Source organism: Aquarana catesbeiana, linkage group LG06 (assembly GCF_042186555.1).
Source record: "Aquarana catesbeiana isolate 2022-GZ linkage group LG06, ASM4218655v1, whole genome shotgun sequence".
NCBI classification, from domain to species: domain Eukaryota; kingdom Metazoa; phylum Chordata; class Amphibia; order Anura; family Ranidae; genus Aquarana; species Aquarana catesbeiana.
In genome coordinates, this window is record NC_133329.1 from 149,096,645 (window position 1) to 149,120,363 (window position 23,719).

General features: G+C 41.4%; 1 protein-coding gene across 1 annotated transcript in view; it reads right to left on the minus strand.

Annotated features, from left to right (window-relative positions):
- Positions 1 to 23,719, minus strand: part of VWA3A (von Willebrand factor A domain containing 3A) — a 138,169-nt gene that overhangs the window by 93,335 nt on the left and 21,115 nt on the right. The window contains exons 3-12 of the mRNA XM_073591043.1: positions 21,972 to 22,104; positions 16,761 to 16,885; positions 11,818 to 11,895; positions 8,876 to 8,930; positions 5,517 to 5,615; positions 4,110 to 4,216; positions 3,302 to 3,427; positions 1,456 to 1,555; positions 664 to 729; positions 78 to 209 (exon numbers count right to left, since the gene is read on the minus strand). Coding sequence (XP_073447144.1) covers positions 78 to 209; positions 664 to 729; positions 1,456 to 1,555; positions 3,302 to 3,427; positions 4,110 to 4,216; positions 5,517 to 5,615; positions 8,876 to 8,930; positions 11,818 to 11,895; positions 16,761 to 16,885; positions 21,972 to 22,104 — 1,021 coding nt within the window. The remainder of the gene's footprint in view (positions 1 to 77; positions 210 to 663; positions 730 to 1,455; positions 1,556 to 3,301; positions 3,428 to 4,109; positions 4,217 to 5,516; positions 5,616 to 8,875; positions 8,931 to 11,817; positions 11,896 to 16,760; positions 16,886 to 21,971; positions 22,105 to 23,719) is intronic.

Here is a 23,719-nt window from a genome sequence, read left to right on the forward strand (position 1 = left end):
ACATATCCCACCTTCTGTATCACCCAAGGCATTCTAATTCAACCTACCCTTTAAAAATCACAAAAAGTATAGCTCACCTCCTGCATTATTTTAATAAGTGCATCATCGAACGATCCTTGACGCATCTCATTTATCTTATTTAGCAAGTCATTGGCTTTGTGCACCTCTTTAATTAGAAGCCTGATATCGGTGCTGGCATAGATCTCATCCTGCCATTACAACAACAAACAAATGTTACAACACTTCCAATAAAAATGCAACAAAGTAAAAAGTGCAATAACCTAGCAATCAATCAAAATGAAAGGACTAGAGTAAGCTGAACGCTGATTGATTGTCCAGGGTTACTTAACTTTCCCACCACAATCGTCTGTCGTTGCTTTTTTACAGTTATGGAACAGATATAACAAAGCACTTTCAATGTCATATTTAATATGTTATGGTGTTAAACATGGTATAGGTTGCTGCTGAATATGGTATATTTAATGAACCAAAAAGAGCAAAAGGGTGAAATGTATTGTAAGGGTTTACATTTACATTATGCTATTCACTTTCACATGTTATTCTAAAGAAATTATGAAAAAAATATACTTGCTTTTCAATTAGAGGGAAAATGTGATCATCACTAATGATTATAAATAAACATAATTTACTGCTAAAATGTACCTCTTTCCAAGAAGAGAAGCAATGAAAACGTCCCCCAATTGTGTCCGCCAGTCTTTGTAAATCAGCCTATTGTAGACCAAACAGTTTGTTAGATAATCCTTCTCATGCAATCCCAACTTATAAGGCAGTATGCAATTGGGTGGTTTCACTGTTAACGTTTTCAGGCACCAGGGAAGCACAGAAGCAGCGTCCAGCCCCACAATGTCTAAGACAGGCTGAAATATGCATTGGCTAGATGCTGTACCAAACTGTAAGCCATATGCATTCAGGGATATATGGCCCGAACACAAAGTTCCTGCAGCGTCCAGCCACTGATCATTTCAGTTTGTCATGCCGCTGGCAGCAGAGCTGGACACTGCATGTATACCTCCCGGGTGCCAGAAAACAAGTTGTGATGCTGACAGACTAAACCACCTGTGTACGTGTAGCCTACAGCTGCTCATAGACATAAGAGGGTGCTCACTTGTGTCCCCAGAAAAGAAATTACACAGCAGGGCAGAAACCCGACAGCCCAACTCAATTTAAGTTGCAGTGTATTGGAAATGGGAGGGGGGCGGGGCAGGAGTTGGTGCCATCTTATCAGCAGGGGCACAACAGTAATCAAGTCTGACATTTTACCCTGCCCAGACCAACATTCATTCTAACATCAGCCAGCTGCCTTAACTTGAAGCTATGGGAATTTCACTCAGTCTGCCTATTTGACTATATCCTCGTCTATGGGTACCCTAAAAAGACATTTTTGATATAACCCATTTGGCACATATTTTGATACACAATGCCTTAAAGTATTACCTGGGCGATGCTGTCAAATGATACAATGTGAAGTTGAAGATTTTTCCCCAGGGTGCATTGCAAGATGTAGTCCGCTAAGACATCCGGTGCCTGGTCAGGGCTGTGGATTCATAAATAATGTCTGTAGTCAGTACATGTCCATACATCAATGGGATTAACTCTTGTTAAAGAAATAAATATGCCTCATCTATTATCTATGGCTGTATTTAGAGGCCATGCTTTCCCAAGCTCATACAAAAGAAAGACGGATGATTATTAGCACCAACTTTAAAGCATCGATCAGTAGCCTGCAGACAGGGGGCTCATGGATATGTGGTGCCTGAGGTTCAGAGAAATTTGTGACTCCTCTCTGCACTACACAAACCTATCTAATAACTACTACAACTAAATTGTATGTTTTCATCTCTGCTGCTGCTACTTACCACTTTATAGTGCTGGCCTAGACAGTGTCCTAAGCCTACCATACACAGCTCAAATTTTGGACATTGAGGAAAATCAGTCCTCCTGGCACCACCGGATTTAAGATGCGGGAAGGAAAATGGTCAACTGAACAGGGCTGCATCCAATTAGATGCAGTCATTTTTTGGATATTCAGACAGCCATGGGTGGTGGGTGTCTGAATAGAACAGCTGGAAGGGGATCTGCATGGTTGCAGGAACCTATTAGAGTTCTCTTATTTAACTTGTGGGCTGTGTCTACTCTAGACAATAATGTCAAATGTGAAACATAACAATGTCTATTGTGTCTGGCTATGAAATAATAAACCTGGAAGTCAATGGCATAGTTAAGAAAATATAAATACATTTTTTCAATTAAAAACCATTACACTATTCATTTATGTGTAAATCGGATATAACGTCAAATACATGTTAAGGCAATGCATGGTAAATATCATGAAAGTGTAATACAGATATTTATCATATCTCAGAAATGATGGTAATCTTCTAAAAAATGCAGTGATCTTCTTTTCTTTCTAGAAAGACATAGCCATTATTGATCAGGCAGGCACTATTCAGCATCAGCATCTCCTCCCTGGACTGAGATAATGGCTTAGAAATGACACAGCCATGTAAATACTGGTGCATGTGACTTTCTTGGTAGTGTTCGCAAATGCCTTACACAGATTATCCCCTACTACAAGTCACTTGTTATGTTGTAGTATGATTACTAGGGGGAGAGGAGAGAAAGAAAATGCTTGCATCTGCTTTCAGCAGGCTGATGCCTTCATTTCAGCCTAGTCAAATTCCCTCAACTGGGACCTTAGACTGCTTTTTAATAATAAAATGTAAAGCTTACATGAAAAATTATACTGTTGCTGCATAGTGTGACATGTCGCAAATTTAGGTTGAGATCCTTAAACATTGCTTTCCAAATCTATGTATACTCATTTTCAGCCAACACAAGCGTACACCGCTCTGAACAGAGAAAGCTCAGTCAAAGGATAGATAGCAGCACACCTAGTCCAGGTGCTCTGGCTTAGGATGTCCCTCCCAAATCTGAAATCGAAACATCCATAAACACTGAAGAGCCGGAACTTCTGCAAGTTTAGTGTTGTATGTTTATCTCATATGACCATGTTTAAAAGAACACGCAGGCGCGTTTTGGCACAGGCCTTGTTCACAGCTGTGAACAAGGCTTGTGCAGAAACACGTCTGAGTGTTCTTTCAAACATGGTCATATCAAATAAAGATAAAGACTGAACTTCCAGAAGTGCCTGCTCTTCAGTGTTTATGTATACTTATTTTCAGCCTATCCCCTGTATTCTACTCTATGTTACTAAAAAAATAAAAATAATCAATAAAAATAAAAAATAAGTACAAATAATAATAAATTAAAAAAATCATACCAGCTGCTGACAATAATGACAAGTGAATCCAAGTCTTGGATGTTCAGAGCTTTCCTTAGCGCTAGAAGTACGTTACTGCCTCCACGAGGTTGCAGTTCTTGAATCCACTGCCTGGCTTCATGCACTCTATACCATTGTCAAACAAGCAAGATGCAAAAGGTGTACACAACAGGTATTAGACATCCACTACTGATATTAGAAACCTTAGATTTTTGTGTATTTCCAGTAAGCTCTACTTTTGTCACATAGAAATGCTGACGGACACAATGCTATTGGTATATGGGTAGTAAATGAAAAGTGTTAAAGTGCTTGTACATTGCCTATGCTTTCAATCAAAAATAAATCTTGTGATAATATGGCGGCACACAAAATAAAAGCCATGACTCATGCGTTTTTTTAGGAAGGGTCCCTCTGAAACTGGCTATACACTAGTAGAATTTAGTTCAAATTTTTCATTTTCAGAATGTTTTATTTTCAAATCATTAATGGGGTCCAATTGACGATTTTTTGACCGCAGTGACGGATGAATCAACTTTTAACAGCATTTGTGGTTTTCGCTTGGTAAAGTCCATTTGTTCCAAAATCGAATGGTAAAAGCAAACAAAATTTTGAACTACTTCTGAATGACATTTGTCAAGCTGTCAAATGTACTGAGAATTTTTTGCATGAATTTTCGTTCACAAATATATTAGTGAATAGACAAAAAGCTAATCTTGTAAATAGGTAGAATAACCACTTTATACCTTTTTATATAATGCAGTCCAATTATCCCAATAAATGAAAAAAAAAATTGAGTGTAGACACTTACATTTGGACAGAAACATTCCTTGGAGACTCCCAAAGGCATGAAACATCTGTTCCAAAGGACATCAGATATATGGTATCCTTGTAACATATCTGCTCATCTACAAGGCACTAAAATACATTTCATACAATAAAATATACACTTGAAAAATGTTTCACAGCTCAAAGATGTTTCCATTAGAAGTAAAAGTAAGTCATTTCTATTTAAAAGCTATAGTCAACATCTCATGCTACAGGTTATGTGCAGGGGAGTTAATGATATAACATTCTACGTTGTATATTTGAATTATTTATTCCCCTTGTGTTGTAGTTTGCAGTTCTATCATTTATTTTTTTGCTTTGCAAGCTCTGCTGATTTTTCCCCACAGGTCAAAATCTGCTGTACCTTTTTTGGCTAATTAGCACATCACACTTAAAGTGAAACTAAACCTATCAATTTATTGGTTTCCCAAAACAGTTACAATCAAAGCATTTAGTTCCACTTTAAAGATGAACTCCAGACATAAGGCATGTGTATTATTAGCAGAATCTTGGAATCTCTTGTGTATTTCCTCCACATATGTGCAGTAATCCAGCATACAACATTTTCTGCACTTTAAGCTGTCTTGGCATCCGCTAACGGATGTTCTACATAATATATATATATATTTTTTTTATGTAGCGTAAGGAAAGAATAAAATTGCAAGTGGTGGAGAGAAAACTGGTTTGCAAATCCGGCAATGTGTGATTTTTTTTTTATTGGCCCGAATATGTGCACACTGATCTTTCTAATCTAGAGAAAACTATACAATTCACAATTCATGACTGCAAGGATTCCTGGATGGCATGATTCTCCACAAATCAGCTAGATCTATATGTAGGCAAATCTAATAATAATAAATCTTTCATTCTGACGAATTTAATCACTGATAATAGTAGATTCCTGCTATTCTCCTGCAACCAATCCTAATTGGTTAAGCACAATAGCAAAAATTCTCAGTCATGTACAATCTGTTGCAGACAATCCAAGAAGAAATGAGAACAAATTGGTGATCATTATATAAGTCAAAGGGTGAATAACTGCAGCAACGTGTCACTTGCAATCTCCATCATATCCTCATGGTGCAATAATAGTGTTACATTATTACATACATTATTGTAATAATATATTATATTATTATAATAGCTAGGAAAAAAAAATAATTCTTTAATCAAACTTTATGTTAAAAAAAATAAAACGTTTAAAGAAAAAGTTGAGTTTTTTATAACAAGGCAATAAATGTATAATTTATACAGGCTGCATGAAACATTCATGACCTCCTGTTTTCAGTAAATGCTGTTGCACTGGATTTACAAACAAAGCAAATTTGAAGATTAATTCACTGCATTCCATCACTCAATGCCTGCCATTATAAACAAGATAATTAATTACCAACAGGCCTCTTAGGAAATCCATTCTCCTTGGTCCACAGTTTAGATGTGATGAATCTATTAGCAATCCAACGTTTTTCCCCTTTACAAGGCCAAACATCTAAAGGATAAAACATGGCGTTAAGAAACCCAATTAGCCACAACAATTGGCACTTGTCTAAGTATATGTATATAGTCTCTTGAGTATGCAAACCAAGGAGTGCTAAATGGAGTAATTACAGAGGTTTAACTGCTGCTGGCCACACAAGGCCAGGGGCTTAACCATGACAGCTACTTCAGAATAAAGTGAACCTGTGATGTACACAACAGTTAGAAAACTGACATTGTTGGTAACATACAAGCATATTTAGGTGCCTAGCTCAGTACCTGGGGAAGGTTCTATGCCCGTGCTCTCAAGCAATGTGGAAATATATTCACATACACTATATATGAAAATATCATTGTGCAGGCCCAGTTAACTGAATTACCAGCTGAGCACAACATTTAGCCCTTGTTTGGGTTCAGATTTCATGAAATGTTATATCATCAAGTATGGTCAGCCATCATATGGAGCAGGTGTCTCAAACTGGCGGCCCTCCAGCTGTTGCAAAAGTACAAGTCCCATCATGCCTCTGCCTATAGGAGTCATGCTTGTAACTGTCAACCTTCCAAAGCCTCATGGGATTTGTAGTTTTGCAACAGCTGGAGGGCCGCCAGTTTGAGACCCCTGATTGTGGAGCATGTATCTCTTATGCCGCGTACACACGATCGGACTTTCTGGCATACTTGGTTCGGCAGACTTTCCGACGGACTTTGTCCGCCAGGTGCGCCGGACTTAAAAACGGACGGACTTGCCCACACACGACCGGACTTTCCGGCGGGCTAGGTCCGCCCATCTTTCCGACAGACTTTTGCCGGAGTTATGGCGGCCTTTCAGAATGAATGGACTTGCCCACACACGGACAAGTTCGTTCATTTTGAACGTGACTCAGGTACGACGGGACTAGGAAAGGAAGTCAATCTTGCCGCTTTTATTGGCGAGATTGACACCTTGCGAGCCCCGTTGCGGGTCATATCAGGCCCTTAGGTCTGGTATGGATTATAAAGGGAAGCCCCTACGCTGAAAAAACGGCGTGGGGTCCGCCCTAAAATCCATACCAGACCCTGATCCGAGCAAGCAGCCCGGCTGGTCAGGAAAGGGGGTGGGGACGAGCGAGCGCCCCCCCTCCTGAACCGTACCAGGCCGCATGCCCTCAACATGGGGGGTGGGTGCTTTGGGGAGGGGGGCCCTGCGGGGCCCCCCCACCCCAAAGCACCTTGTCCCCATGTTGATGAAGACAAGGTCCTCTAAACGACAACCCTGGCCGTTGGTTGTCGGGGTCTGCGGGCGGGGGGCTTATCGGAATCCGGGAGCCCCCTATAATAAGAGGGCCCCCAGATCCTGGCCCCCCACCCTATGTGAATGAGTATGGGGTACATGGTACCCCTACCCATTCACCTAGGGAAAAAGTGGCAATAATAAAACACACTACACAGGTTTATTTATTAATTAATTTATTAAACAGCTCCGGGGGGTCTTCCCCCGGCTTCGGGTGTCCCTCCGGTTCCTCTTCTCCCGGCGTCCGGTTGGTTCTTCTCTGCTCTCTCTGGCCTCTTCTCCCGGTGTTCCAGTTCTTCTGCCGGCTCCTCCGCTGTCTTCATGCCGCTCTTTTGCCAGCAGAGGTCCGGACTTCTGGGCTTCTTGTCTTCTTCCCTCTTCTCCTGTCCAGATGTTGACACGATGCTCTCTCTGGTTGGACTGCTCTCTGAGCGCTCCGCTGTGACTTATATAGGCGGAGACCCCGCCCCCTTATGATGTCACAGTCCCTGGGCATGCTGGGACTGTGACGTTTTAGGGGGCGTGGTCACCAGGTGATGTTGAGCAGTCCAGCCGGAGAGAGCGTCGTGTCAACATCTGGAGAAGAGAAGAGGGAAGAAGACAAGAAGCCCAGAAGTCTGGACCTCCGCTGGCAAAAGAGCGGCATGAAGACAGCGGAGGAGCCGGCAGAAGAACTGGAACACCGGGAGAAGAGGCCAGAGAGAGCGGAGAAGAACCAACCGGACGCCGGGAAAAGAGGAACCAGAGGGACCCCCGAAGCCAGAAGAAGACCCCCGAAGCCAGAGGAAGACCCCCAAAGCCGGAGGAAGACCCCCCCAGAGCTGTTTAATAAATTATTTTAAAAACCTGTGTAGTGTGTTTTATTATTGACACTTTTTCCCTAGGTGAATGGGTAGGGGTACCATGTCCCCCATACTCATTCACATAGGGTGGGGGGCAGGGATCTGGGGGCCCTCTTATTATAGGGGGCTCCCGGATTCCAATAAGCCCCCCGCCCGCAGACCCCGACAACCAATGGCCAGGGTTGTCGGGAAGAGGCCCTTGTCCTCATCAACATGGGGACAAGGTGCTTTGGGGGAGGGGGGGCCCCATAGGGCCCCCCTCCCCCAAAGCACCCACCCCCCATGTTGAGGGCATGTGGCCTGGTACGGTTCAGGAGGGGGGGCGCTCGCTCATCCCCACCCCCTTTCCTGACCGGCCGGGCTGCGTGCTTGGATCGGGGTCTGGTATGGATTTTAGGGGGGACCCCACGCCGTTTTTTCGGCGTAGGGGGTTCCCTTTAAAATCCATACCAGACCTAAGGGCCTGGTATGCCCCGCGCTCGCCGCAATAGGAACATTTGTTTTTCCTATTGCAGCGAGCGCGAAATGCAATACCCTGCCCTTGCGTCGTATCTGGTCCATTGCCGGAAAGTCCGCTCGTGTGTACGCGGCATTACAACAAAATTTGCTAAATTATTCCAACACACTTTTCTATTTTACCCAAGTTTACAATTTATTTTTGAATTTTAATCTCAGCCCTCCCTTATTAACATTCTCTTTAATCCCATATTCATTCCAGAATTGAAAGAATGTATCTTATAAAGACTCAGAATGTTGCCATATTGCATAGAATTTTACAGAAAATTACAGCAGCTGCAGATTAAAAAGGAAATGTAATTTTTAGTAACATTAAATTACAACATGACTTGCGTAGCAATTGTATATGCTATATTATAATTTTTTATTTGCTATATTCATTTTCAGTCCTTATAATGGACTGTTTTGCTACTACAATACAATTCTTTGAAATCAAAAAGATGAACCAGAGAGTTAATGTATTTATGTTAGATATAAGAGGGCACTAGTTATATTTTATACCAGGGCCATGGACAATTAGCTCCACCTCTGTGAAGTAATTAATTCGCATCTGCTTTAATACATCACCCAAATGATTAGCCACTAAGGCACCCCAATACATATTTTACATTTAACAGAAGACAGCTCATGAACTGCGCAAATAACCTTTCTGCTGCTTTCCATCAGCCAGTTAATTCTCTTATGGTAATCTTCAATAGTCCTACAAAAGAAAAGCACTTAATCAGTGTATAAACCAATGTAATAAATTGCACTGCAATGTTTAATGCCATCAGTTTATACAAAACTAAAAAATACCGTTGCAACCAATATGGTACAATATTCCCAATTCTAATTTACAGTCATTTACACAATTCATTTTTGGGTCCTTTTCTGGTCCTAGTTATTCCCTATTACTGCATTCCTTCCATTTATATTGTCCCTGTGATGTGCATAACAGGTTTTCATCCAATTGACACTTCTAAATATTTCATTTCAGCAAAAGTTAGGCAAAAAAGAAAAAAGCCCGAGGGTGGAATTTCAGCAAAACTCTATTGTTTGGAGTTTTTATTTATACAAATTTAGGGGGAATGGGTAATACATATCTACACAAAAAAAGGTGATTTTAACGACTAACCAGCAGGAAGTACTTGGCAAGCTTTTATAAAAGAATGCACACTTTGATAATGTTGAGGTACACTTATCTACTTCATCTCTATGTGCATGTCAACTTGGCCCTCATGTTCTGCATGGCTGATGCAATGGAGTTGATTTACTGAAGGCAAATAGACTGTGTACTTTGCAAAGTGCACTTGCACTCTGCAAGTGCAGTTGTTCCAGAGCTTAGTAAATGAGGTAAAGCTGCACTTTGCAAAGAGTACCCAATCACATGCAAGGAAAATAAAAAAACAGCATTTTTTTTCTGTTGACAGAAGCCAGCAGAGCTTCTCCTCATTTTCTGAGCTCTGGAGCAACTGCACTTGGTAAAGTGCACAGGCTAATTGCCTTTAGTAAATCAACCCGATAGTGTACTGGTTTGGTAAAAGTGTCCCTGAGCACCACTAAATCCTTGAGGGCCCATTCACAGCTGTGTTCTGGCACTCTAAAAGAGGCATTTCTGCAACTCGTGGCCACGCACCTGTTCTGTGTGCATTGTGTTGCAGTGGCATTAATTGTGAAAATGTCATATACACTACATCCACCTCATTGTTTAAGTTTCTTCTTAATTCGTAAAAGTATCCAAAAAATATATGTATTGCACCTTGAGGAAGATTTACTAAAACTGGTACTAAAAACACAGAATCTGGTGCAGCTGTGCATAGTAACCAATCAGCTTCTAGATTTTATTGGCCAAGCTTAACCACTTGCCGACCGACTCACGCTGATATATGCGGCAAAGTGGCAAGGGTGCGCAAAATGACGTATGTCACTTCGGCATCAGCGACTAGCGGGCTTCGCTGATGTCTGCCGGTGGCCCGTGATCGTGGCATGGAGAGGCAGAACGGGGAGATGCCTGCGGGTCCCGCGGACTCAATCTCTGCCTGTTGCTCGCGATCGTGGCATGGAGAGGCAGAACAGGGAGATGCCTGCGGGTCCCGCGGACTCAATCTCTGCCTGTTGCTCGCGATCGTGGCATGGAGAGGCAGAATGGGGAGATGCCTATGTAAACAAGGCATTTCCCTGTTTTGCCTAGCAACATGACAAGGATCTACTGCTCCCAGTGATCGGGAGCAGTGATCTCTGTCATGTTCTAGTGAGCCCATCCCCCCTAAAGTTAGAACATGCTGAGGGAACACACTTAACCCCTTGATCGCCCCCTTAGTGTTAATCTCTTCCCTGCCAGTGACATTTACACAGTAATCAGTGCATTTTTATTGCACTAATCGCTGTATAAATGCCAATGGTCCCAAAATAGTGTCAAAAGTGTCCGATCTGCCCGCCACAATGTCGCAATCACAATAAAAATCGCAGATCATCACCATTACTAATAAAAAATAAATAATAATAAAAATGCCATAAATCTATCCCCTATTTTGTAGACGCAATAACTTTTGCGCAAACCAATCAATATAAGCTAATTGCACTTTTTTTATCAAAAATATGTAGAAGAATACATATTGGCCTAAACTGAGGAAGAAATTTGTTTTTTTTTATATATATTTTTTGGGATATTTATTATAGCAAAAAGTAAAAAATGTTGCTTTTTTTTCAAAATTGTCACTCTTTTTTTTGTTTATAGCGCAAAAAATAAAAACCGCAGAGGTGATCAAATACCACCAAATGAAAGCTCTATTTGTGGGGAAAAAAAAAAGGAAAAGGATGTCAATTATGTTTGGGTACAGCATCGCACGACCGTGCAATTGTCAGTTAGAGCGTCGCAGTGCCGTATCTCAAAAAAGGGCCTGGTCAGGAAGGGGGTAAATCCTTCTGGGGCTGAAGTGGTTAATTAAAGAAGCCGAGGTTAGAAGCTGATTGGTTACTATGCAAATGCACATTCTCCCTAACACATACCAGATACTCTTTTTTGTGGTACTATTTAATCCCTCCAATACCTTTCCTGTAATAGAATCCCTTTTTAAATACTAGTAATGCATTCGTTTTGCCCCAATATAATTCTACCAAGCCAGCCATGAAAGTCTCTAAAATAGAAACAATAGCTTAAAAATAAGGAAACTCAACTCTTCGAGTGCTTGCGGGTGTAAAGCCATCTGGATCAGGTGCTTTACATTTTATTTTGTTTGATTCTAGACAATATCAATGATGTGTTAATTATTCTTTACGGGAGTGAAACTATAACTATTCTTATATATAACTATTCCTTATGATAGTTTTTTCCTTCATTTTTATAAAAATCTGCAATTTTCACTTTCTTACACCAAAGACATTTAAGTCATCCATGTGAAAAAAAATAAAGATTTCTGAATCATCACTTTTCAATTTCAAACCTGCCCTAAAAATGACAGCTGGCACTTGATTGTTGAATTGGGTACGTTAGGTACGTGTATTTCACAGAAAATCCGGCTCTCAGTAGCCATAAATGTATTTGACCTTTACATCATGAACAAAAAAATGAAAAGCTTAAAAAAAAAAAAAAAAAAAACTATACTTACTCACGTATTTTTAACTCAAATTCATTTATTGTCTCAGCTGTAAATTCAATCTGCTTGGAGGCATTTCTTGATGGTTTCCTAAAAAAAAAGGTATATAAAAATCTGAATATTTGGTCTTAACTCAGAACAATCTTGCTTATGAAAAATGTGTATTTGTTCCCCTAATTATTGTTACTTACTCTTCTAGTCACTGCCTTTTTACCTGCCTGACCTCTCACACATTTTCCCAAATTCTGATTGTGTAGGAGCGTGTGAAGTCAAGTAGTTGACAGAGGCAGCGACTATTATAGACTTCTAGTGACCTCTGACCCCCCGACACCAGCTAAAACTAAATAAGGGGAAACATACATTTTTCATAAATAAGCCCACACAGCCTAATAGTATCTGGTTGTCTTAATGCACTCTATCAAAATATAAACATTAATGCTATCACTAAATCAGTAAATATTACATTTTTCAGACATACAGCATAGACAAACGTTCTTTGTCAAATAAATTAATTAATTTTTAAATTACTTTAATAATAATTTACCGTAAGTGACTTTCTTTCTCTCATTCAGTCTTTGGTTTACATGGATGTTTTGCTACATGCTATTGCATGAACAAGCTCCTAAATGTTTCATTGTTATTCATTAGCACCATCATTAAATTCTCACCATTTCACACCTCTTAACCTCCCTGGCGGTATGATTATTTCAGATTTTAGGTGCTGAAAGCGGTACAATTATTTTGCACAGAAATATGGCGTTTCATATTGTAGGCCTGTAATTCTTAGGAATAGTTCACTTAAATCTGTCCAAACAAGAGTCTAGTAGACATCCCGGGTATGATAAAGTTTGAAAAACGAAATAAAAAATTATAATATAATAAATAACTATAAATAATTAAAACACATAATAATATAATAATAATAAAAATTATATAATAATGTAATCAAATCAAAAACACTGAAATTTGCACAGTTGCAGAATTTTAGCTTTTATTACTTTTATTGTTTGATGACGGATCTCCCCACAAATCACTATCGCTCAATTCTGCAAGTGATTATAATTTATTATCGCTTTTTTCTAGCTGGTCTAAAACCACTTTTGATGTAAAGAGACAGTTTTGGTTGCTATGGACAATCTCCAGTTTCCTGGCAGAAAGAACAGTTTTATATATATAAAACTGCATGCAGGACACTGGGCAGACCACTAGGGACAAAGGGGATGTGTAGTTATTTGATACAGTACTGTAATCTGTAAGATTACAGTATGCTGTATCTATACTATGTGTTTCACTTTTGAATTTACCGCCGAACTCCGTCCCCGTGCGTCGCAACGCTCGCAGGGAACGGAGCTCGGCACTGTGAATCGAGCGAGACACAGCGGCTCGCCGATCACAGCGGGGAGACATCGCAGGAACCAGGGGACAAGGTAAGTAATCTCTTCCTGGATCCTGCGATGCAAGCCCGAGTCTGGCTCGGGGATACCACTTTTGGTATGTAAAATCCACCCCGAGCCAGACTCGGGAATACCGCCAGGGGGGTTAAAGTGTAACTAAATGTGCATTTTTTTTTCAGTTTTAGATAGAATAGAGAGGGATAGAACACCTGTTTTGTTTTATTTTTTCGCTGTCTGTGTCCCCATTAGGGAGACTCATTCTTGCTATTTGTCCTGTTTACTGTTATCATCGAAAGTGAAAGAAAATCCCAAATTTTGGGGTGATATCAGAAGAGGTGTAATCTGCCAATGGGGACACTAGTTCTGGTGACACACTGGGATTATCTCACATTTCCTCTCACTTCCTGCTTTGGCTATGGGACAGGAAGTGAAGGGAAATCTCCTCAATGGGACACAGATGGTAACAAAAACTGATGAAGGTTATAACCCTCCCTCCCTGTTTTGCCTTTATTTACACATTAACGTGGCTTCATTATGCTTTTGAAATGTTTTTTTTTTTTTTATAATCCACTGCTCAATTCCCCATCATTACTTTTTTTTTTTTTGCCTCTGGAGGTACAGGGAGAAATGTCTACTTGTCATTAGTTCCCTACAATCTGTAATACTGCCAAGTAGAATTTTAGCCAATGCACCTGAAGAAAACCAAACTATCATACCTACTAAAAAAAAGGAAGGCAACTTAAAGTGGTTCTGAAGGCAGAAAGTTAACTTAATGTATTCTATGCAATAAGATAAAAAAAAAAGTTCTGCATGTAGCTAAAGTGGGTTGCTATGGTGGCATTCAGTGGGGGGGAGGGGGGAGCCAGGAACACCACCGAGGGACCTGAAAAAAGAAGGATCGGGGCTGCTCTGTGCAAAACCACCGCACAGAGTAAGAAAGTATAACAGGATTGTTATTTTTTTTTAAACATAATGTAAACCTTTACACGCACACTTTAAACAGTGTGTATAGTTGAGATGTACAGTGTCAGACCTTGTTTACATAGGCTCCAGTTATTCAGCATGCTAATATAAGCTCATTTGACCCCTAATACCCAGGGGTAGCTACAGTCTTTTAGCCTAGATGCAATTATTTTAGTTTTGGTATAAGTAAACTTTATGAATACGATGAATGTTGTCCAGTGACTTTTTGGGCAAATGTTGAGTGAATGTACTGTCAACTAATGCATCAAATACTTTATAATGACACCCCTGAGGTTTCATTCAAATGAGAGTGGATAAGCTGCTGGGTTTAGATGTGGCTAAATACCATATCTATATGTAGCACTAACCCCCGAAGAAGCTGCTGAAATAATTTGGGTTGTTGCCATCACCCAATACCTGTAGTTTCAACACATCAAGAACCTAGAATCCATGTGGAGCTTTGTATCCACCAATGTACGCACCAGTCACTTTAGTATTTTTCCAATGCTTTAATGAAAACTTTTTTAGGAAGTAGCAGTGAAGAGGTAGAAAGGGAGTTGCATTAAAGTTCAAATACCTTTTTCAGATCATTGAGGGATTGAAGATCTTAGAGACGATTATACCTTCAGTCCAAAGATCTTTTCCCACCCGGATAGGTCTCTCTCACTGACCTAGCAGCCGGAATGGAGCACGACCAAAAAGTCTCTGCCACAGACTTTAAAAGAACAAAATTGCTATACGATCCTCTGCCACAGGATGTAGTATTAGATGAACAGTCCTCTGCCACAGGACGTAATGGTTTTTAGATGAACAGCGACACAGTACCAGAACCTTTAAGCTGACCAGGCAGTACTGTGCGGTAAGTTAGGTTAGGATGCATCCTCCAATTGAGTCATCAGGCCCCTCTTGAGACCAGCCTTCTGCACGGTCCTCTCCAAGATGAGTCCTTCCCTGGATCTTCTCAACTGCTTGGCTTCTTCCCGCAGGACAGACAGCACAGGACCACCTCTAAACCAGCGGGCCCCAGACGAACTCTGGGCCCACTTATAGTAGCGCAGCCTCGGGCCAGCATGGCCCCGAGACTGAAAGGAAGCCGTCACATACCTTTAGGCCAGGAGGGCCAGCAGGTAAAAGAGAACCAAAAATGGCGTCTGTCACTTAAGTACTCTCTCCCAGAATGCATAACAGTGGACCACCTCTGCCAAGTTGCCTCTGAGAAAGAAGAGCACTCAATACACTTCAGCCTGTTGCTTTTCAACACTGGCCTGTGGTGACAATGACACCTACAGGCGACAGCGTGAAACTGCACACAACACAGCCAATGCTGGAGGTTAATTTAGCCATAGATTAAATCTGAACTATGTACAGAACAGACAACCCAATAAATTTACATATAAGCGCCTGATCAACAGGAGAAGGGCGCTACATATACAAAGCAGCAGTCTGTGCTGTGGCCGCATACAAACTGGATGGTTAGCTGTGGACAGTTTGTATGTAGCTAGGACTGGTGTCCCTTCCCTTGATTTAAACTGCCCCTAATTGCATGTAGCCACTCTAATGAGCTGTTACATGCCAAAAGTGGTGGCATCAGCTATTGATTTGTACAGGGTATAAATCTGGTGGCACTGTCACTGGCAATGGCTGTTTGCACACACTGTGTGTAATCGTTTTTTCACCTGCAAGAATTGCAGAAAGTGTTTCTCTTTCCACTGTTTGCCTGTTGTTTACACCTGTGGCTGAGGCCCAATCTAAAAAAGGTTTATTAAAGGATGGGAATCTTTATTTTTAGCCATGTGACTGTAATTTTCCAGTCTCATAGGACTCAGGAAAAAATAACTCACTTTTTTGAGAATCCTCATCCTGGTGCTTACAGTGGAACTATAGTGCACAATACTTACCACTTCTCCAACGGTCTGCCTTCTGCAAGGTCCTTCGTTGATGCCGGCATCTTCTCTTTGGCTAGCTTACAGGTGCTCATCTTCAGCTGTCTTCATGAGAAGTTTAGTAATCCCGGCACACAAGCACCCCACTGGAAATGTAAACTGAGCTGCATATGCGTAGCACAGTGTAAAGTTTACAGAACTCTGTGAGCATTCAGGCAAGTTTACTTTATTGTAGAAGAGATATTGCATGTCTCTTTTGCAATAGCCTGCCTGCTCATAAGCTATTTGACTTTAGTTCCACTTTAAGCCTTGTGAATTACATCTAGCGTAACTGCAAATAAGGAAAGTTTCTGAGTTTTTATATAATGACTGTGATTTACTTTTGGGCAGACACAAAGGGAATACAAATACAACAGACACTCTATACTTAGAATTTACAGACTAAAATGAGCTTCTTCCGAAAAGCTGTCCCAATTTTCTGAAAGCCTTACAAAAGTCTGCTGTAGATGATGCTCTACAGACTAGCGTATTAGATTTAGCTTGGTGTGAACAACACAAAATACATTTTTATTTTTGCTAGTTGGGGTAATCTAGGTTTAATGCACAGCTGTGTATAGGTTACAGGTCTAATATGTGTTAATTCTGAAACTGATTCTTGGATTTGTACACATCTACAGTATATAGGATACTCACTTCAATTTGCAAGAATACTCACATGACAATGTGTCCCAGGTTCAGCAGATCTTGAATGGTGAGATTCCTGGACTCAATGTCATTGTATTGAAGCCATTCTTCCGAGCTCTGAGAATCACTCTTCCTATTCTCTGTGTCTGTCAATCTCTGCATATCAGAAAGAATAATGCAATCATGTGTTATCACTCCTTATGTCTATAAATTACAATATCTTTTACCACAGAGGAAATGTTTGTTTTAATATGTATTATTCATACCAAGCAATATTATACCCCAGAGGCTTCCAATTGCTGTTTTCATACCTTCAGTGAATACAGATAAGAGTTTTACTTTGTGCACCCTTGACTAAGTGTTCTGTTCCACACGCCTCACAGACTGAGAATGTACTCACTCTGCATCACTAGTTTTGAAACCAATAAATAGATGAGTGGGTGTCAGAACAGCCCGCAGAAGAACTGGCACATCTGCTAATGCCCAGTAGAATCGTAGATTGGCGCCTAGAAATTTGTCAATGCTAATATGCATGCGCACACAGGCACGAACGGGTGCGACGATTCATGTGCCAGTGCGCACGCAATGCGTGACAGATTCTGGCGACCAGTGGCCTATTTAAAACCAGCAGCATCAGCCACTAGTTGCTGGATGATCTTCAGCTCCCTCGTGTGTTCCTGTGTTCCTGCTCTTGATACTATTGGATTTCCTGTTATCGATCCGGCTTGCCTTTGACCTGTCTTGTCTCCATTCCCGGCTTTGAATCTCGGCTTCATCCATTGACTCTGCTCCTGTCTGCTGTACCTGTATATGACCTCTGGATTGCTCTTCTGGACTCTGCTACCTGATTATCAGTGTATGACCCCGGCTTACTCCTTTCCTTGTTCGCCTATTCAACTTACCCCTGGCAGATACTACATGTATGACTACTGGCCTGGCTCCTGCCCCTGCTCCTGGCTCTCCTTTCGGCCAAGTCTCATCTGGTGCATCTGAGGGACCCCTGCCCAGCAGTGCATCCTGCTCATCCAGCAGATGTCTCCTCACTCAGCCTATCGCAGCTGGCAACCCCTGCTTCTTTTGGGCACAGCTCTCCCTGTCACCACCTTCAGGGGTGCCCTGCACTCAGCTGCAAGGGAAGCCCTCTCAGCACCTCGGCCTCCGACCAGATACATGACAGTGGGGGACACTGTTGCTCTATGCTAGCAGTTGTGCTCCAGATGCATGGACAAAGAGTGGGTGAATTGTAAACAGTGGTCCATCGCCAAAAATGCAAAAAAAAACAACAATAATTGCTGTCATAAACTGGATACCTTGATCAACCATAATGTGTTGACCTCTGCGTGCTTCCCCAAGCAGACCTATCGCCATGAACAACGTTGGCCCGGCCCTGTTACCCATCCATGACCTCCAATCCACTGCAATGTCCAGCATCTAACTGAATTATTAGCAAGCAGAGTAAGGGCATGTACACTAAATGTAAATAATGACTTTATAAGCAATAGCACATTAGGGATACGGGCTGTGCTGGAAGGAGAGTATTTAAAATAAAGATGTACTGACAGTTAAAGCAGAACAAAAACCTCCTATTCTTTACAGCCAAGGAAGCTACCATCTTAGTCTCTGTTTGAACTGCAGTTGCCATGGTGCTGCACGTTGTGATCAATTATGACATCAGCCATTTGATGGTTTGACAGTTTGGTTGAGAGCACAAGCAACTGTGACAGTTATCATTCATTGAATGTAATTGTTTTGGAACACAGTGAAATCGATCTTGTTTAGGGTTTAGTTCCACCTGACTGCTTTCTGTTCTTGTCTAAAGTTCTTAGCTTACATAGGTGGATTTGACCACAAGTTCATTTTAAAGAGAAGAGCAAATCAATGCATGCAGAGGGTTAGTACTTCATCCTTCTGCCACCTGTGCCTCCAATCTCCATGATCTTCCCAAACATTGCTCAATGAAAAATCTTTTGATTCTGACATTTCTGGGTCTATCAAGTAACTGGTCCCTCTATGAGCACTTTGTTTTTTTCCTCTGGCCTATGTCACTACAAGGTACAGTAGTGATCTAGCAGATGGAAGACCCAACAAACACAGTGGGGGATCCAGCATCCAACACAGCCAGAAGTGTTCTTGATGCTAAAGATGATTCAACAGATGTAGTGTGTGAAGACAGCGGAGATCAGCGACAATGGCGGCAGGACAGGGAAGAAGTAACCCTTTCTAGACATAGCTTTGATTTTCACATTTAATATACAGACAGAGTTACTTTCATACTGACAAATATTGACAGACATCATTCTTCAATTAGTTTGATGCCAGTTAAAGGACCAGTGCAGCAAAAAAATAAAAATATCAAAATATCAAAGTGAACATTCAACAATGTTATCTAAGTTTATTGATTTTTTGTTTTAGCTGAGGTTCTAAATTAAGTAGATATCATAAGCAATGTAAAAACCTGGTGTAACAGCCTTGTCAAATGCCTAAAAGAATCATATGTGTTGCCTGGAGCAACCAATCTCGTCACAGCCTAGATCAGCCAAATTAAACTATGCTGACTCTGTCTGACAATGGTCTCTTATTTTGGGACATCTTTAATACATTATATTTTTTCTCTCAGCCGGTACAGTGCATAAATGAAGTGATGTTGGACAAGAGAGAAGAAAAGCCAGAGGCCTATGAATGATGTGGGAGAAGAGTAATGTAGATGTATTGTAGAATGTACTCTACACCACTAGATGGCATAAGTCACTATTGAGTCAAATACAATGTAATATCTTTTGTCAGACAGCTCATATCTCCCCTGAAATCTGCATATAAGCTAGTTATCATAAGGAATACCCTGCCTGAAAACCAGTATAATCTCTCTTACAGTAGGGACTATATATTTCCGAATCATAAACATATACACTATTAGTAGCAATCCTATGATTTTTTTTTAATTACAATAATCCTATATGTTCCCACTAGTGTTTGTGCATTCTGTATTGCTCACCAAAACTCAACAAGATCACTGACTGCTATGATAACCTACAGCTTAGATTTAGTTAATTTTTTCTTCTTACATCAGCACCAGGGATGGTTCTTACATTGAATGAGGTGTCCCTTGTGCTGGTGGCTGCTCTGTTCAGTGAAATCTTCATTCTTTTGCACCTATGCCCCTTCAGCTGTGCTCTTCTGGTACTTCGGGGGTTATTATGAGCAGCTGGACCTGACATTTGCACTTGTCAAAAGTGCCAACTATGCCCGCCCTTTTCTGCCCCCCCCCCCCATGCATCTGGACTATGGGGCAGCACAGTGCCTTAGTGGTCAGCACTCCTGCCTGGCAGCGCTAGGGGTATCAGTTCAAATCCCAATTATGACTTTGACTGCATGGAGCATGCATGTTCTCCATGTGCTTGCAGGGTTTTCCCACACTTCACATACATGCTTGTAAGTTAATTGGCTCCTCTCTAAATTAATCCTAGGATATGTGAGATAGGAACCTTAGATTGTAAGCTCCTTGACGACTGTGAATGTATATGTAGCAAGATCCTGGGGCCCCAGAGGCCTAATGGTGACCTCAAAGGTTAGGGAGAGTTGACATCCTTCTTTGTATAGTGGCTTACCAGGCATGGTGGGTGTGATGCAAGAAGAAATTATGGGCGCCAGTCACTTTTGGATGCGAACAAGCGATTTATTGTCTCTTAACAGAACTGGGTTTAGGGCCAGGACACCCTTGAGTAGATGAACTGATAATTGGCATACTCTAAAACTTCTATAGGTAGACAGTTATACAGTGGAAGGCCTCCAGCCAGATAACATTTCGGTATAGGTAGGACCGCTGTCTCCTATGGCAACTAATCTTGCAAGAGTCACTAATGGTAGTTATACGTAACTCTTGGTAACAGAGAACAGTCCTTTACTTATCTCACAGTATCCCACTATAGATCTTCACTCACTGAGCTCCCAGTCTCTCACTAGACTTCCAGATCCCAGTCGTCACTGGATCCCCTGAGCTTCTCCACAGCTATCCCACTGTATACTCTTCAAGCGTCACCCCCGTTATCCTGCTGGGTCCCTGGCTTGGCACTTGGCACTTCTTCACCGTCCCCGGCTGGTGAGAACACTGCTCTGGTACTTGCTTCAGCTTACTCACAGTAGTCTCTGGTAGTAAGATGGATGGTCCCTTAGTGGCGACAGCTTCCTTTCTACCACCGATCACAACTGGTTCCCTGTCTGGCTGAACCTTCTCAACTTGGTTGGACTCCAGTTCTGCAGTCCTAACCCTACGCTGCTTCCTCTGCTCCTGGATAGGCCTCAGGCAGCCTAGCAGCCAGGTGTCCCCTGGATAGGCCTCGGGTTTCCAGCATAGCAGCCCCGGGGCAACATAACACACATTCACCCAAACAGCCATCCAGGTGGCACAGAACCCCGATCACCTGACTCCACCCAAATAAATAGGCTCTCCCAGCAGGCCAAGGGACTAAAAGAAACCCCCCATCCATTCATGTACTGACCTTGCTAAGCCCTTGTCAATCTAATGTCACCAGCCACAGTGCCAACTAGTGACAGAAGAAAAAAGGTGCAGCAATTCCAGAATTTAGGGAGGAATTAATTGATTTCTAACAATTAACCAGGATAATTACCACAGGCCTTTGGTGTTAGAGCCAGGGCTTTTTTTTCAGTGGGAATGTGGCAATACGCAGTTTTGGCACCTCCAGCACTGAAATCTATACAGTATAGTGGCAAAGGGGTGCTTGGGCATGCCGCAGGGTCTATCGGTGCTGATTGCTGGGAGATCTATTGTTGTTGGGAGTGTAGTATTGCATGGGGGGGGTCTATTGTTGCTCTACTGTTGTAGGGGGAATTCCATTGTTGCTGGTTGCTGAATAGTCTGTTGATGCTAACCGCTGGAAGGTCTATTAATGCTGGCTACTGGGTATCTATTGTTTCTGGGGGCATCTATTGTTCATGTGGAGGATCTATTGTTGCTGGATAGTGTTTGGGGGGGTGTAGGAGGCAGAGATAAAGGTGATTCAGAGGAGGGACAGGTGAAGTTTCTGCACCTATTCTCTGAGAAAAATAGCCCAGGTTACAGCAGGCCAAAGTGTCATGTGGGGGTTACCTTTTTTGTACCCAAAACAGGCAGATTGACATAGATAATCAGTTGGTCTAATTCCCTATTTACTGGTGATCTGTGTGTTTTGGCAGCCTCTCCTCTGAACAACACAGCTGATTCTATGAGAGCAAACATCATCCTTACCAGCAGATCATGAGTCTGATTGACATGCGTCACCAGTAATCCTTCATCATACTTCACGTTGTTGACTTTCACATCCTGCCATGAAGGTTTTGCTCTTATGGGAACTGATTTCAAGGCTTCTTGTGGTTCTTTGCTTAATGTAACAAAAAACCATTACATGTAAACATATACCATCAGTTTTTCATTTCATCACAATTAATAATTCATGTACAGATCCAATATGAATGGCAATCCAAGCTTCTGATATAAAGTACACATTATTAATGACACTACTAGAGCAATAAATTCATGGTGATCAGTATATGGTATATATGACTTTCTCTTCTACATAACACTTGATTTGTTGTAGCCGTATTAGTGCAATTGTGACAGAGAAAATTGAGTACTGTCCGTGATACTTTTTTTATTTGCACTAACATACAATTTTTCAGGACAAGCTTTCGGGGTATGTCCCCTTCTTCAAGGTCCAAGCAGTACTGATTAACATTCTGCTTAAAAATTTGTGAATCAGTACTGCTTGGACCTTGAAGAAGGGGACATACCCCGAAAGCTTGTCCTGAAAAATTGTATGTTAGTGCAAATAAAAAAAGTATCACGGACAGTACTCAATTTTCTCTGTCTTCTACATAACAAGAGCCAATAGATATATCTTATTTATCAATAAAGCAAGAGTATAACTAAAAACAAAAACATTTTCTTTTAGATTTGGATAGAGTGGTGAGGGGTTGGAACCCCTGCCATTGCTGTCTGTTAAGAGATATTTACACTCTCTAAATTGTCCTGATCACCAATGTCACCAGCAATAAAAGTGAGGGTAAATCCAAAGTTTTGAGTTGCCACCAGAACAGGAATGGGGGAAATCTTCTAATGGATATACTTGTTCCCAGGACAACTGTATAAGAAGGGATATGCTCCACTTTGGAAGGGTTCAGGGCTATTGTAGCTAAGGATGCAGCTAATCGTGCACAATCTCCAGTGGGGGGCAAGGGACAATCAGGGGTCTAATAGACCCCTAATGTTTCCATACAAATGACCTGTCACCTGCCATGCTATCACATGGGGGCTTGTTAGCTCCTTGTTATAGCATTAAAGTTAAATGAAAAAAATATGAAAAAGTGTAAAAAGAGCAACTGTGCCGCACATGTGAGGTATCATGTGTGGCACTGATAACCTGCTAAGTCTTTTAAAATGTCACCTATGAACATTTTAGGTACCGTATTTTCTTCCATTTCCCGGGCGCACATAGTTATGAGTCTTGATTTGTTTAATATCTATTTACTCAATGCAACTGCATCTTATACATTTTACCCAACAAAAATGGGTATTATTGTGTGTTTGTTTGCACTAAAATTCCTGAAAATATGAGTTTGATAAATGGCTGAGCAAATTTCGTGCAACATAAAAAATTGCAACAGCCATCATTTTATTCTCCAAGACCTCTGCTTTCAGAAAATGTATGGTGTTTGGGGGTTCTGAGTAATTTTCTAGCATTAATTGCTAATTTTATCATGTGTGAAAAAATAAAAAAATTGCCCCAGACCCAAAGTGGTTAAAATGAACATGTGTAAGCTGAATGACACTCCTGCAGCTTACAGTATATAACATTCTCCCCAGGACCATGCTTTGCTTCACAAATAGCCAGGTAACTCTGACTGGTATCACCATTTATTCTCATGATGTGTCCAGTAGGGGGCATATTACAACCCTGCTTGGCACAAAGCCCGAACGAACAGGCCACAGTGAGGTGG